The sequence below is a fragment of the Melanostigma gelatinosum genome (genome assembly GCF_949748355.1).
Source record: "Melanostigma gelatinosum genome assembly, chromosome: 24".
NCBI classification, from domain to species: Eukaryota; Metazoa; Chordata; class Actinopteri; order Perciformes; family Zoarcidae; genus Melanostigma; species Melanostigma gelatinosum.
The window spans coordinates 2,421,827-2,435,754 of record NC_136657.1 but is presented as its reverse complement, the minus strand read 5'-3'; the positions used below and the strand labels follow the sequence as shown (position 1 = coordinate 2,435,754).

The 13,928-nt window shown below is 46.1% G+C and overlaps 1 protein-coding gene across 1 annotated transcript in view; it reads left to right on the top strand.

The window, feature by feature from the left end:
* LOC306797052 (cilia- and flagella-associated protein 47-like) overlaps nt 1-12,012 on the top strand; it is a gene marked incomplete at its 5' end in the record, with an annotated part of 30,973 nt that extends 18,961 nt beyond the window's left edge. The window contains 22 exons of the mRNA XM_079296226.1: nt 534-639; nt 732-958; nt 1,049-1,190; nt 1,914-2,041; nt 2,163-2,228; nt 2,537-2,680; nt 3,351-3,524; nt 3,637-3,748; nt 3,914-3,967; nt 4,114-4,211; nt 4,439-4,614; nt 4,828-4,935; nt 5,054-5,165; nt 5,555-5,659; nt 6,164-6,320; nt 6,420-6,500; nt 7,512-7,644; nt 8,031-8,209; nt 8,978-9,152; nt 10,909-11,070; nt 11,589-11,754; nt 11,894-12,012. Of these exons, the coding sequence (XP_079152352.1) occupies nt 534-639; nt 732-958; nt 1,049-1,190; nt 1,914-2,041; nt 2,163-2,228; nt 2,537-2,680; nt 3,351-3,524; nt 3,637-3,748; nt 3,914-3,967; nt 4,114-4,211; nt 4,439-4,614; nt 4,828-4,935; nt 5,054-5,165; nt 5,555-5,659; nt 6,164-6,320; nt 6,420-6,500; nt 7,512-7,644; nt 8,031-8,209; nt 8,978-9,152; nt 10,909-11,070; nt 11,589-11,754; nt 11,894-11,977 (2,889 nt within the window). The 3' untranslated portion in view covers nt 11,978-12,012. The remainder of the gene's footprint in view (nt 1-533; nt 640-731; nt 959-1,048; nt 1,191-1,913; nt 2,042-2,162; nt 2,229-2,536; nt 2,681-3,350; nt 3,525-3,636; nt 3,749-3,913; nt 3,968-4,113; nt 4,212-4,438; nt 4,615-4,827; nt 4,936-5,053; nt 5,166-5,554; nt 5,660-6,163; nt 6,321-6,419; nt 6,501-7,511; nt 7,645-8,030; nt 8,210-8,977; nt 9,153-10,908; nt 11,071-11,588; nt 11,755-11,893) is intronic.
* Between the last annotated feature and the right edge of the window lie 1,916 nt (nt 12,013-13,928).

Here is a 13,928-nt window from a genome sequence, read left to right as displayed (position 1 = left end):
ATTAGCTGCTAACAGCTACAGCACTCACGGATAATGGAGCTAACATAGCATTGAGTTACATTATGGTGCATTCAGGCTCCAAACAGTAAACATGAGTATTGGGCGAAGGCAAATTACAACGTCATCGTTATGTGTTCAAATGTAATCTTGTCAAATTTTCTTTTTGGCGAGAAATTTGAATAAATACAGTTGTTTGAAGGAGATATTTTCAAAGGAATATAAAATTGATATAAGAGATGGAGTTATGACCAGGTTAACTTCCTAACACTAGCTTTATGCAGCTGATAAATCATCATTAAAACTAATAATGTCATCATCTCAAAAATGTTTATCCTCAGCAAATATTTTAATTAAAATATAATATTTATTTTCCTAATCTTTTGAATAGCATGAGTTAGTCTCGATGATAATAACCAAGTAAAAGGATAATTTGTTGAATATTTGTCGTTTTTTTTGTCCAAATCCTTGTTAAAATCTGTTTTTTTTTTAATTAATAGGCCTACATTTTCCCTTTTGTCTCTGTGTCCCTCTAGGTGGGAGATATGGTCTATATGGTGAAGGCCACAGCAGAGTTGCCTCTTCCTTCCCCTTTCACTGCCCGGCCCAGTTCCAACATAGTCTCCATCCCCTGCAACTCTGGTAGGAAACCTGTCTCCCCAAACATCACCAATTTTTTAATCATGAAGTATTTAAATGCGGATTACTTCACTGACGTTTCTTTCCACCAATAGAGCCAGCTGTGTGTGTGACAGTACTAAGCCTACAATGCAAGGTGGGGCAGGTGTGTGAAGAGATGATGCGCGTGCCGCTGATCAATATGGCCCGGGAGCGAGCTCTGGTCATCTGGGGTCAGTACAGCATGAGCGCTGATGAACACAGGAGGCGTAAGCTGACGCATTCTTTGCACAGCAGCACCGTGAGGGCAGCCACGGCTGTGCGCAAGCTCGTCAAACATCAGGTACACACATTTTCTCACCCAGGCAGGATCGTGAAATGTTTTCTTTGTTGTTTACCAGCTGTCCCTCTGTTTCCTCTTGTCTCTTGTTAGGCCCAACTGCTGAGAGATGTTCACCACAGTAAAGGAGTAAAATACAGCGTGGAGGTTTCTTTGCCACAATACTTTGCTTTACCCAGCAATGTTACAATACCTATAAAGGAAGACAGCAACATATCATGGGAGAATCCTGCAGGTACACACACACACAGAAATAATGTGGTATGATGTGTGAGTAGCTGTCATGAATGATGCTGCAGAGGTGGAATAGGAGACTCCAAACTCTCCTGTGCACTCGCTCTTGTTTGAAAACTAAGTCTCTCGTTGTGTTTATCTTAACATATCGTAAAATGTTCATAACCTGACTGAAATAAACATCAAGGTAGTAAATGTCTGACCTTCGTCCTACTGATAATTAGTGCCTCCGCTTGTCCTATAGGGAGTCAAATGTACACATTGTTAAGCATGATGGTTTTACATTGCGCAGACAGCAGCGCGCACACAACATATAGTTGGAATTGTGGTCCATGGGGCGGGTAAAGTTGGGCTACTTAAAATATTAAGGGTTCCTCCGGGCGAGCGGGTCAAAAAGTGACGAAGCAGCGTTCATTGTAAGTCATTAATAACTTACAGAAACATTGAGAGAAGGGAAGAGAAGGTTGAAAGTGCACCGTCACTCTCGCTCCTTCTCTTTCTCTCTAAAACACAGAAATACACAAACAGCGAGCGCTGCAGCACTCAGTTCTTGTCTCTGTCCACCTGACAGTTGTGCTACTTTAATGCTTAAAGTTGGTTGTTTGCCAGTCGGGTTTGGAATCAGCCAAGAAATTTGCAATCGGTGCATCTCCACATGTTATTTGTTTATGTAACTGTCAAAACTTCTCCCGTCCCTGAGTCTCCTCTTCCCTCCGTCGAACAGATTGTGGCTGTGTGGACATCCCAGTACGGTTCCAGGCGGACTCCGTGGGGCAATTTACATGTCAGGTGGTCCTGAGGTCCTGGTGTGGCACCAGGGTCTATGTGCTAGAGGCGCTGGTCACTTCACAGGTAGATACCAGCTGGTATTGGAGCTTAGTAAACCTGTAAAAGGTGCATTCATTATCCCTGGTTTGCTTGTTGGTTCATGTGGTTCATGGTTAATGTCACTGAATGTCATTTGTGACAACAGGGAGGATCCGTCCACTTGGACTTCAGTTCGCCTGCTCACCGTTCACTCACGCAAGACATACCACTGGTGAGGAGCAGGATAGAATGCATGACTCAGTCTGTGTCTGTGCTGCTTATTAACGGCTTTCCTAGAAGCATTCAATAAGTATGACTCATTTTAGATGACACTGGGAAGAGAGTGGTAATCCTGAATCGACAGCAACCAAAAAGCTTGTTCGAACTGAATCTTTGACAATGTTTTCTCTTAACCAAAGCCGACACATTCAAAGTTTGTGGTTAAAAAAAGTAGATGATGGAAGATTGCTTTCAACATATTGCCAAATGTTTAATAATCGTGAATAAAGTAAAATGATCACGCTTATGTATCTCTCACAGCACAATGAGACCCATCAAGCCTGGAAAATACAAGCTGAGGTGTGTGGTGAAGGATTCTCTGGCCCAAAGACTTTGGATGTGCTGGCAGGGACAAGAGCCTGCTACCCACTCACCTTTCAGCCTTCTGCACAACGCATTGTCATGGTAATGCCATTTTTTTGTTGTGGTTTCATTGTGTCCATCTTTCTTCGTGTTTTTCTTGCTTGTTTTCTGTCTTTGTCACATTCTTGCTATTTAACCTCCTGGCTTTATTTACACTTTCTGATAGACCATAGTTTTTATACAGTGTGGTAGTTGATCCCTTACAGTGACGAATGAACCCCCTAACATTCTGAATGTGAAACTCTGCTGCTGCTCGCATTTGTGTGTCCGCACAGATGCCGCTGCTGAGATGTAAAAAACAAAAAAGAACGGGTGTCCTAGAATGTGTCTCCTTCTTAAGCCCCGCCCCCTTTTTCACTGTAAAAATGCATTGGTGGTTCAGTGGTAGAATTCTCGTCTCGGCTCCAGATTACGTTACGTTGTAAGGTAACGAACTCATACAGAAGTCCGACTTCGACACAATATAACACAAAAAAAACACAACTATCTTTATAGCTTTCAAGTGAATGTCAGACAGCCCAGACTAATTGTCATGACATTTTAATTCATTGTTATTCATCTTAATGACTTACCGTTCAACGTAGTGTCCACCCAGCGAATAGCTCCAGAAAATGCGGGCTGTCGATGCTCTTTCCAGGCTCCGACTGTCAAACACAAGCAAACACCAGTTTGCTTGTGTTTGACTGCCTGGATTTTATCCCCACCCCCACAGGGCAAGCTGTTCTTACATAACGACTGCGACGGCACCGACTACGTGTTTACCCTCAAAGGAGTGGGAGAGCCCCCCCCGCCAGTGGACCATGTGGTATTGCAGTGCTCTGTAGGTCAAACAACACACACGCAGATCACTGTCCCCAACTACAGCCAGAACAAACTCACTCTCAAGGTAAAAGCAGACATGCAAATAACTCCCACACATACTGTTACTTGTGGACACGGTTTGCTCTTATGCAAACTCTGTCTTGTGTTTGTGTACATGCATATGCACACACACGCAGGTGGTGACAGACCTATCTGTTGTGGGTGGCCCCCCCTCCCTGGAGATCAACCCTGGTCATAGCGCTCCATACACCCTGGCTGTGTCACCATGGAAACGAGGAAAACAGACAGGTGAATTCTCCCTCTTCTCCCCCCCCCGCTGCGTGTTTGTAAGGTTTGTTAGTATGTAACAGGGAAGGCAGGCTATGATGGATTCATGAATTGTATCAAACCTAAATCAACAATTACAAAAGTTAAACAAACAACACAAAACGGAACACTTCACTTTTCTTGCAGGATGTGTTTCGTTTCAAGAAATTGTTGACATGCAGGACGCAGACGAGCACAAAGGTAAGCTGAGTGCACTTTTACAACTCAAAGACAGGAACTGAAAAGGTTTTTTGCCAAGACTTTGGAATGTTAAGCGTGGGAACACAGGTTTTTGCATTCATAATGATTCCTGTGTGTGTGTGTGTGCGCGTGCGCCTGTCATCCAGGAAGTGTTCTCGGCTGTTACGAGGTGTACTTCTCTCTAGAGATAATTTGTGAGCCAGCAGCACCCATCAAGGTCATAGATGTACAATGTGCTGCTCAGGTACGTTCTGCAATCACAAGTACACTCTTAAGTGCTTCTCTTAAGCTCTCTCCCTTTCTCCATATTATTACATTAACATGCAGGCCTTAAAGTAGTGTTTCTGCTGCTGGCCTCTGTTACCGAAAAATGTAATCTTCCTTCTATACTAAGATCAAAAGACCATCAGAACATCACGGGGGTAGGGGGGAAAAAAACCAGGCGTCATCTTTGCAATGCTGTGTTCCCAGAGCTCAGTGTCCATAAAGATCGCTGTCAAAAACCCACAAGGAGAGCCGCTGATGCTGGATGTGTACCTGGAAGGAGACGAGCTGAGCGGGGCCGACCGGGTTTCAATCCCCCCACGGGACACTCTCACTTACAAAGTTATCTTCTCCCCTGGCAGAGTAGGGAAGAGCACAGGCAGGTAAGACTCACCTAACCTGCTTTAGAGGAGGAGGGAAAAAGAGTTTCTCTACCCAATCTATGATTGTGTGTGATCAATCTAAAAAGACATATTTGTCCTGAATCTGAGGCTATTTTGCAACCACAACCATTCGTTGTTACATACAATATTCTACAGACCTTGTTGTGAGCGTTGTTGTGGAATGTACCCAGCAATGATGTGGTTTCTTTCCAGTGTGGTGTTCCAGTCAGAGCCGGTCGGGGAGTTCTGGTATCAGCTGGCGCTTTATGCTACTCCGCCTCCTGTCATCGAGCTCCCACAGGCCTGCTGTCAGATGGGCAAGTAGGTGCACCCACACCAACACACAGTATTTCAACTGCAGGGTTGAAATAGGGCTTGTATTGTGTATTTTCTTTACCTTGCTGAATAAAACGGTGTGTGTGTGTGTGTTTTGTGTCAGATGGACCAGCCAGACCATTCCCCTCGTTAACCCAACAGCCGAGACTCTGGAGCTGATCGTAGCCAACAGTAACCCCAGACACCACTCGCTGGACATGGAATCAGGAAATACTGTCAGTATAAACACTTACTTTCATCAGTTTAGTCTTCCATTCCATTATTTCACAACAAAGCTTCATTTTGTCACACCATACATCTGCTGTTGTCTTGCTCCTGCCCTTGATGGGAAATTGATTTATCATTATCTTTGATGTTGTTTGTGCCGTACTTCAGTGGACGTTTGATTGTTTTCGTTTTTTGGATTCCATCTCTTAAAAAACAAACAGTTGTTGTCAGTTGGAAGGAAACTACGTGCTGTACATCTGGATGGAAAGCTGTGTGTTGCCCAGCAGTGTGATTTATAAGAATTTGAACACGTGTGTTTATCCTTCCTTTCTGTCCCCATGAAAGCTATTTCCTGCTTGTGTGTGTGTGTGTGTGTGTGTGTGTGTGTGTGGTCCAGCTTATTGTGGAGCCCCACTCCTCCACCCAGCTTGGTGTCCGTTTTAGTCCTTCATCCATCGGAGAGGGGAACCACGCGTCAAAGATCCCTTTCACGTGCCCTCAGGTATACACAAACACGCACAAACAGAGAGAAAATGGATTCCATAAATCACTGTCCCCAGCCTTCACACATGCGGATGCAGGGATAATTCACTTCTTTTTCCTCTGAAATTAGTTTAAGGAGGTGCTCCTATTTCATTTACTGCCTCATTGCTCCAAATCATGCACAGAGAACCTCATAAAGCTTTTCATTGGGCCGCTGTACATTTCATTTTAGGCACAGGAGGCTGTTCACTAGCTCTGGGTGATGCAAACAATATAAACAATGACAAGGTACAATAAGTAGACCCTCTGTGGAAACACCAAGCATCAGCTCAGAAAGCGACCTTAATCATAACAACTATTCTGGATAAATGAGAACAAGATGTCATTGGACCGGCTACGCTTCTGTGTCGACGATCCTTTTTCTCTCCCCTCCTCTGTATTCAGTTCATGCTTCTCATTTCCTTCATTTCTCTCCCTTTGGCCGTTTGTGTGTGTGCGTTCATCCGTCTCTGTCTTACTTCAGTTGCAGGACTGGTGTGTGTTGACGAGTGGGCGTGGCCTCGTTCCAGAGAGCGAGGCGCCTCTGAGCATCTCATCCCCGATCGGCTCCAACGCCTCCATCACCGTTCCCTTCACCAACACCACCGAGCTCCCAGCCGTGCTCAGTGTCACACTCGCAGGTCACAGGCACTCCGTGTCTTTCTCCAACGGACACTTTGTCACTCACGCATGCGACACACTCGCACATGTTCATGTTGTGTGTGTGTATTCCTTCTCAGACGAGGACCCGCGTCGAGCCCCCGACTGCCATCAAGTCACTACGGACGAGGTGTTCTCTCTCCCGCTGAGCCACACCGAAGGTGTGTTAACTGATAGCAGTTTCACCACGATATGATAGAATGTTCAATGAAGCTGTTTTACCAGACGATACAGTTCCCACTTCGAATTATTGTCTTTAAAGCAAAATGAACTGTGAAGCGATGCTGCACCTCAGCCGCAGCATCGCTGACGGCAAGATGCTCGCTCCAAGAACGCTGGATGCCGCTCATCCATCTCCATGTTGAGAGCCATGTGGAGGCAATCGATTTTTTAGAATATTTTATTCTGGACGATGGATCAAATGTCTATGTGTAGTGTAAAGCTCGGAGGTAGAGCGGATGCCCTCCTGTCGGGAGATCGGCGGTTCGATCCCTCACTCCTCCAGTCCTTCTGCTGAACCCCAAAGGCTGTGCCATTGGGGTGGATTAGTTTAGATCCTGATGGGCTTGTGGCACCTTGCACGGCAGCCTCTGCCATCAGTGTGTGAGTGAATGTTACCCAGCACTTCCCTTCAGCTTTTATCTTTCAGCTCTTTGTTTTCTGGAGGCAACTTTTTACTGTTTGGCTCATTCTCACAGCTCTCCCCTTGTTCCAGCAGCAGCAGGCAGCTGTTTTCAGATATTTCAGTGGGAAGTTGTAACATTTTCTCAAACCTCTCAAGGTTATGTCTTGAAATCTGTTTGCAAATGTTCAGTGTGTCTTCAAATCCAAAGGAAGCCGTGCTGACTGTGCTTTTATCTTCGGCTTCACTAACTGACAGTAGGCGTGTGGAGAGCTGTTAGTCTTCATCAGCTTGGAAATATATCCCCCTGAGACGACAGGAAAGTTTTCTTCCAAGTCGAACTTTGTTTTGTATAGTTTGAAATCATTCGATGGTTTTGCAGCTGTCAACATGCGAACCATATGTAATTAGTGGTGTAGTTCAACACTAGCTCTAATTAGCTTTTAATACATAATTAAATCTACTAATACCGAGATTAAAGCCTCGTATGCCAGCTGCTCAAACACAACTTTAATGAAGTGTTGATGTCTGTCCTCCATCTTGGCTGCAGGTATACAGATCTGTGAAGGGGCCAGTTTCAACGTGCCTGTAGTGTTTGCGCCCACGTCTATGGAGCTCCAACAGGCCTGGCTCTGCATCACGATGAAGCCCAGCAGCAGTACCTTCAGTGCAGACAACGTGAGGTGTGTGTGTGTGTCTCATTGTCTGCATGAGAAGCTGTCTGAGTCCGTGCTGGATCTCAGTAAAGCTCATTAGCATCTGCTGTTCCTACACCCAGGCCTGTCACAGCCTGTCACAGTAAACAAAACAAAGTTCAATTCGCCTTACTTGTCAACAAAACAGGGAAGTGTTGAAACAGACGTGAAGGACATGAAAAGCTTGATTTGTACCGGCCACTCAGACGTCACACCCACACACGTCTTCCAAAAGAGTTCAGAAGATATCGTTGCTTTTTTGTAATATATGGACAAAGATTCCTCGCTTTTTGGTTAAATGCCTGGCATGTTTTCAAATCCCGTACTGGTTCATTGCTGATCCCAAATACGGTGTAAACAATCGAATATTTCAGGTCAGAGCAGGAACCCATCTGTTGGATTTACCCTATCCGTGGGATTCCCATGGAGTCGCCTGTTGACAACTCTCCACTTGGCGCGCTCCATTGTGAAGCGGGCTGCCAGCTGGAACGGAAGGTGGATGTACTGCTCACTGGGTGCGTGCCGGGGAACGGAGACCGGAAAGGACAGGAAGGTCTGTGCCAGTTTGTGATCTTTACTCCAGAGTGCTCTTGCAATATCAGAAAACACAGGATTTCAACCTTTCAACCTCGTAATTCTGACTTTGTCAGCAGAAAGAGAGGAATGCTTTACAGAATAATAACGGCAAATTACCACAAATGTGCAAAACATTTGATCAAGACCACAGTGCTAAAGGATATAGCTCTACGGTCCGTAAATATCAAATGCATCCATTCGTCTTTTTCTCTTTCAATAGCGATTCTGTTGAGAAAACTCAGGGTGTCTCACAGTACCAGTACCAGTGCTCACTTTCCCCCAAATTTAAAATGTGTGTCACTCGTCCTTGCTGCATTAAAGTGATGGGTATCATTCTTACGCTGTAAAAATGTCCTTGTGTTCAATGAAGAAGGAGATAGTTTTAATTGTCATCGATAACGAGATGAGAGGAGACGGCATCTGTCTGATTCAGCTCAGCGGGCGATTGATTGTTGATCACAATCGGAAACAATGAACATTTTTTAAATGGGGAAAAGTCGAGACAGCAGGCAGCAATCAGGTATTTGCTTTGACTAAACATTTTTTGGGTGGGGCATTAATAGTGTTCATTATTTATTACCAGCTGCTTAGAGCTAGTGTTAGGAAGTTAAACAGGTCATAACTCCATCTCTAATATCAAAGTTGTTGTTTAGATCCGCTCAAGTACAGCAAGTAAGTTCTCATTTTCTTCTGTTGGTCCTCACACCTGCTCAGCACCTTCGTCCCACCTCTCACCTCTGCACAGTTACCCGGGCGATGGCGGAAGAATTCCTGTGCACGGTTCGTTCAGACGGCAAATCAGAGCGCTCGGAGGTGGAGGACCTCCTCTCCGCCGCCGTAGAGGTAGCGAGGAGGGACCCTGAGACCAGCATCGTAACACTCACGCTTAATCTGGTCTACGCCCCCCTCAGGCCATGCAGGTACAGTGATACTGCACACACACACACACACACAAACGTGACACACGTTGACAAGTATGCAGGAAAATGAAATGCACAAGGAGCAGAGATTCAGCTGCTTTTGGGTTGGATCCTGTTGTCCTTGTTCAACCACTCCACAGGTTGTGTTACCTCGCACACTCAAGAGAAATCATTGCACGCACAAATGCACATAGAAAAAAACCATTTTGAGAGACTAACTACATTCAAAGCCAAAAAAGTCCAGAGAGAAATGCAGAGATGCCCAAACACTCATTACCAGGGAGCACTAAACACACACACACACACACTGTGAGAGTGTTATGCAGACTCCGACAGAGGCACACAAACACCTTGAAAGTCAAAAAGCACACACACGAGAGGAAGAACACGAAACCAGAGAAACAAATATGCAGGAAAATAAACAAAAGGATGCTCATAATAAGTCTGGAAAACAAAAGTACACAGTGCTCGCACATTCTCACACACACGGATACACAACGGGAAGCAAAGCACACACACACACACACACGCGACTGGTTTGTTTCTCTGTGCAGCGTTGAGTAAACCGCATTCTTTTGTCTTCCTCCCTCTAAAGTACAGTCTCCTCTTCCTCTACCTCACTCGTTCTCCCATCTCCTCTCTTTCTCCGGTGGGCGTGGCCTCTGCATTCATTTATTACTACATGTGCAGAATCTTAACGTTTGGGTTTTCTTCGCCATTAGCTTCTGTACTGGGACCAGTTTCACAGTGAAACTGAATATTTGACACACACACACACACACACACCTCCCTCACCTGTTGTCAGATCAGGAGGAGGACGGGGGAGAGATGAAAGGGAAACTTTGGCAAATTTCAATCGGCTCCACAGGGGACATTATCACTTGCTTGAAATAAACACTGCAGTTACTTAAAAAACATCAGTTCGAACTTGTATGTAATGATCCAGCATGATCTCACTGTTCAGTCAGTGTATTTGCTCCCTACTGTCCTCTACCTTGCTGTACACTGCCAGTGACCCCCTGCTGAGTGAAGAGTGCATTCATTTATCAGCTCCCGTCTTCATCGGTGGAGTCCATTAATGAGGCGTGCCCTGGTAGGATCAATATCTGTGAGAGCTAATGAGTTCTCCATGAGGAAATGACAGGGGGGGGGGGCGGCGCTAATAGTCTCTTCCATGATCTGCATGTTATTTCTCCGCCGCGGGCGGTGACATGTCGAGACCAAGCACCATGCAAGCGGGAATATGAAAGAGCGGTTTCATGAATCATGTTTCTTTAGATGAATAGGAATGCTCAGGTTGCACTTTCACAGATAACAGTGGAAGAATGACTTGAGGTCAACAAATGAGGTGGAAGCAGACTGAATCAAACTGTTTTCGGGATTGTATTTCGGTGAGCTATTTTTGTAATGCAACAGAAAGATTTCAATCGAGCCGATCGGTTGGTGTGTTTTGAAATCCGGGAGCAGACCACGGAGCAGCACGTACAGGCGAAGGTATCCCTCAGTAAAACAAATTCTGATCTCTTCACACAGTTCTCTTACCCAACATGCAGTTTAATCTCACGCCCAAAATGCTCGAAATCAAGCAACAAATGCCTTCCATTCAGCCGAGAAATGCAGTTGAAGTAGGTCATTTTTAAAATGGTGTGCAAAATGGAGTGCACGTGAGTGAGTTTTGATGGTGGTTTGAGTAGAGAGGAACAATTGGGTCCAATTATTAAAACGAGTGTGTGTGTGTGTGTCCGTGTCCGTCCAGGAGCTCAGCGGTCCTCGCTGTGCGCTGTGTGTCCGGGGGGATCTGGGAGTTTCCCATCACTCTCATCTCCACAGAGCCTCAAGCGGACGATGTCATCCTCACTGAAGCCACTGAGTTGGGCAAGACTTCAGCCGTGGGCTTCCGTCTGACCAGCACCACCAGGTGTGTGTTTACTCGCCTCTGATTCTTGTACTGTATACAAACGACGATTCTCTAACGATGAATGTAGATAGGTAAGCTTTTCCTGGAGCTTTTGGACTACGGGACTAAAACTTGTTAGCACCAGGAACTAAATGTATTCCCTCCGTCCTCTGGTCGATATGTTAAGTACCCGAGATCATTTAACCCTCTGAACTCCAAGCCGTTTCAGGGTGTTTTTTTGCTCCTGTAGCGTTTTACTCTCTGTGGCCTTGGTTTTAATTGCAATCCATAAGTCCTGCACCTCTATGGAAACGGCACAGTCATGGCTAGAAGTTGCGAAAAGTAAACGCTTTGTGCAGTGTAACTCAGTTACCATGCCATACAGCTTACGGCTTTGATAAACTGTGTTGTTTTGGCCGTTGTTTAAAGATCGCATGCTTTTCAATCCCGCCGGAGGGTTTTGGGGTCCAGAGGGTTCAGGGTTCTGTGTCCCCTGAGAAAGTACTTGTGGTGAAAAGTGGCTTCCGTTCCCATTCCAGGAGGCCTGAGCCGTTCACTGCAGCCTTCCTGCCGGGCGGCAGCAATGATTTCACGGTGACTCCGGCCTCGGGGATGTTGCCTCCTGTCGGTTCTACCGGAGCCCTCATCACTGTGTCCTTCACACCCAGCACACACCGCCAGCACACGGCACGACTAACCATCCAGGTATGCAAATGAGTTATACTCTCATAGACTTTTCTTTCTATCTGTAGTTTCCTTTAAAAACAAAAAAAACATTCACACACATACAAACTTAACAATGTGCAGACATTCTGTGATTGACAGCTCTCTCCACTTCCTCCAGGCAGCAGACATGCAGTGGACCTACGAGGTGAGAGGGAAACCCCTCCTCTGCTCCGTCCAGCCAACGAAATGTGATGAACCTTGAAATCTACAGAGCTGCATATTCAGCCTTTTCAATAAGTCTCAATGGGTGTTTCAGATTTCAGTTCCATTTCCTCACTATTTAAATATTATATACTGTGTCAATAAAAAAACATTCACCCGTCTTGGAGGATTGCATGTTTTATTGTTTCGCAAATCAAAGATTTAATGTGGCTCTGCCATTGAATAGCAGAACTCTCCAACTGATGTTAAGTGACAGCTGCTTGTTTGCGTTCATACACTGCAGAGTGCGTGTAACCCAGCGGCCACCAGCAGCCCTCCTCCTGTGTCAGGTTCCTTCTTCACTCATCAGCGGACTAATCTGACTACCAGTCGCACGTCTTTGGACTGCTATGGAAAGGCAGACAGCAATGGGCAGAAGGAACCTTTTAGCTCCTTGAGAAGTAGTCCCGGGACTAAAATAACCAGCGACTGCCTTGCTCGTAAGCTCAACGCGAAAGCAGCCAAATACAGATTCCAGAAAGTTGATCTTCTCCGTCCGTCATGGTTAAACCTTGATTGTTCAAATGTAGGGGGTTCACTTTTAAAGGATGTGTTAATGAGTAGAAAGAACCCTTAGAGTTGGTTTGATATGATGCGGGCTTTACTTCCTGTAGTTTACCTTTCTATGCTACTGCATATGGAGCTGTCCTATGGCTCACCTTGCGCCTGTGGAATAATTCACGAGGCAGTTACGCTCGGTTATGCGTCCATTAAGCACCATCTGCAGCCTGCTGGGCCGAGAGGGGAGGGGGGGGGAGAGAGAGAGGGAGACACGGCGAGAGGGAAGATGGAAGAGGGACACACAAGATAGAAGACAGCGAGAGGAACAAAAGACACAAGGGAGGGAAGGCCGAGGACATGGTTGGAGTACTCGATGACGGAAGGAGAGGGAGGGGGAGCCAGAGAAGATGAGAGCAGATGAAGTGGACAGTAAAAGGCAGCGGTGACGTCCACACTGCCTGCATGTGTTCTGCATATCGCCTGTGGGAGGCCGGTGTGTTGGTTTGTGTCCACAGATCACCTGCGGAAACGAGCGCCCCTGCTTCCTCTGCGGGGTGCGTTGCCCCCGGCAACAGATGAGCCAAGCCAACGGTAGTTGGCGGAGGGTCTGCTCTGCTGCACGCGGTAACAAAGGGATCACACTGAAGTCAGACTCGCAGCGGCAAACGTGACATTGAAACCTAACTGGTCACTCAAATTATGCATTTTATTCTTGTGCGTTTTCGATGACATTTAAATGTGAAAATAATTGGCTTTGTAAATTCCACAAAAAAATATGGCGCTCCGATGGATCAGTGCTAGGCTATGCTAACATCGTAGCAGCTCCACCATCCCTCCCGCGATCCGCCTTTCGTGTACACGCAACGGTACCAGGAAGACCAAAACCTCTTCCTTCACCGATCATTACCGGGAGATACGAACCGACACGTGTCTCAGCCGACGTTGAAAACCACAGGCCCCCCTCTCTGCAGCGAGCCGGGCCGAAACCGCAGCCGCTCACCAGCGACGCCGAAAGAAGCAGCAGCCTCACGCCTTTTGTTTTCTTCTGGAGGAAGAAAAAACATTCATCGACAAACACTCTACAACGCTGCAACGAAGCGTCTCAAAGTAAGAGTCACGGTGTCTGGGCGTAGCTTTGCTTAAATTAGCTTAAGTTGAATTCAGGTCATTCATTTATATGTTCTTATTCCCGTGTTTTTGTGGGATGGGGTGTTTGGGTTCAGTATCTCAAGGTAGCTACCCGAAGGTCCTGATCGTCAGCAGAGCGGAAACACCAAAACCTCAACGGTTCATCTTCAGTCTTTGAGGGAAACAAAACAGTTTGTCGTCCAAAATGGAGAAAACACGTTGTTGCACAGAGGTGACGGCAACAGCGGTGAAGTCCTCGTCGGAAAAAACAACCGTCTCGTCCTGTCAGACGTGACGTCCTCTCATCCAGCAGCTCAACCACT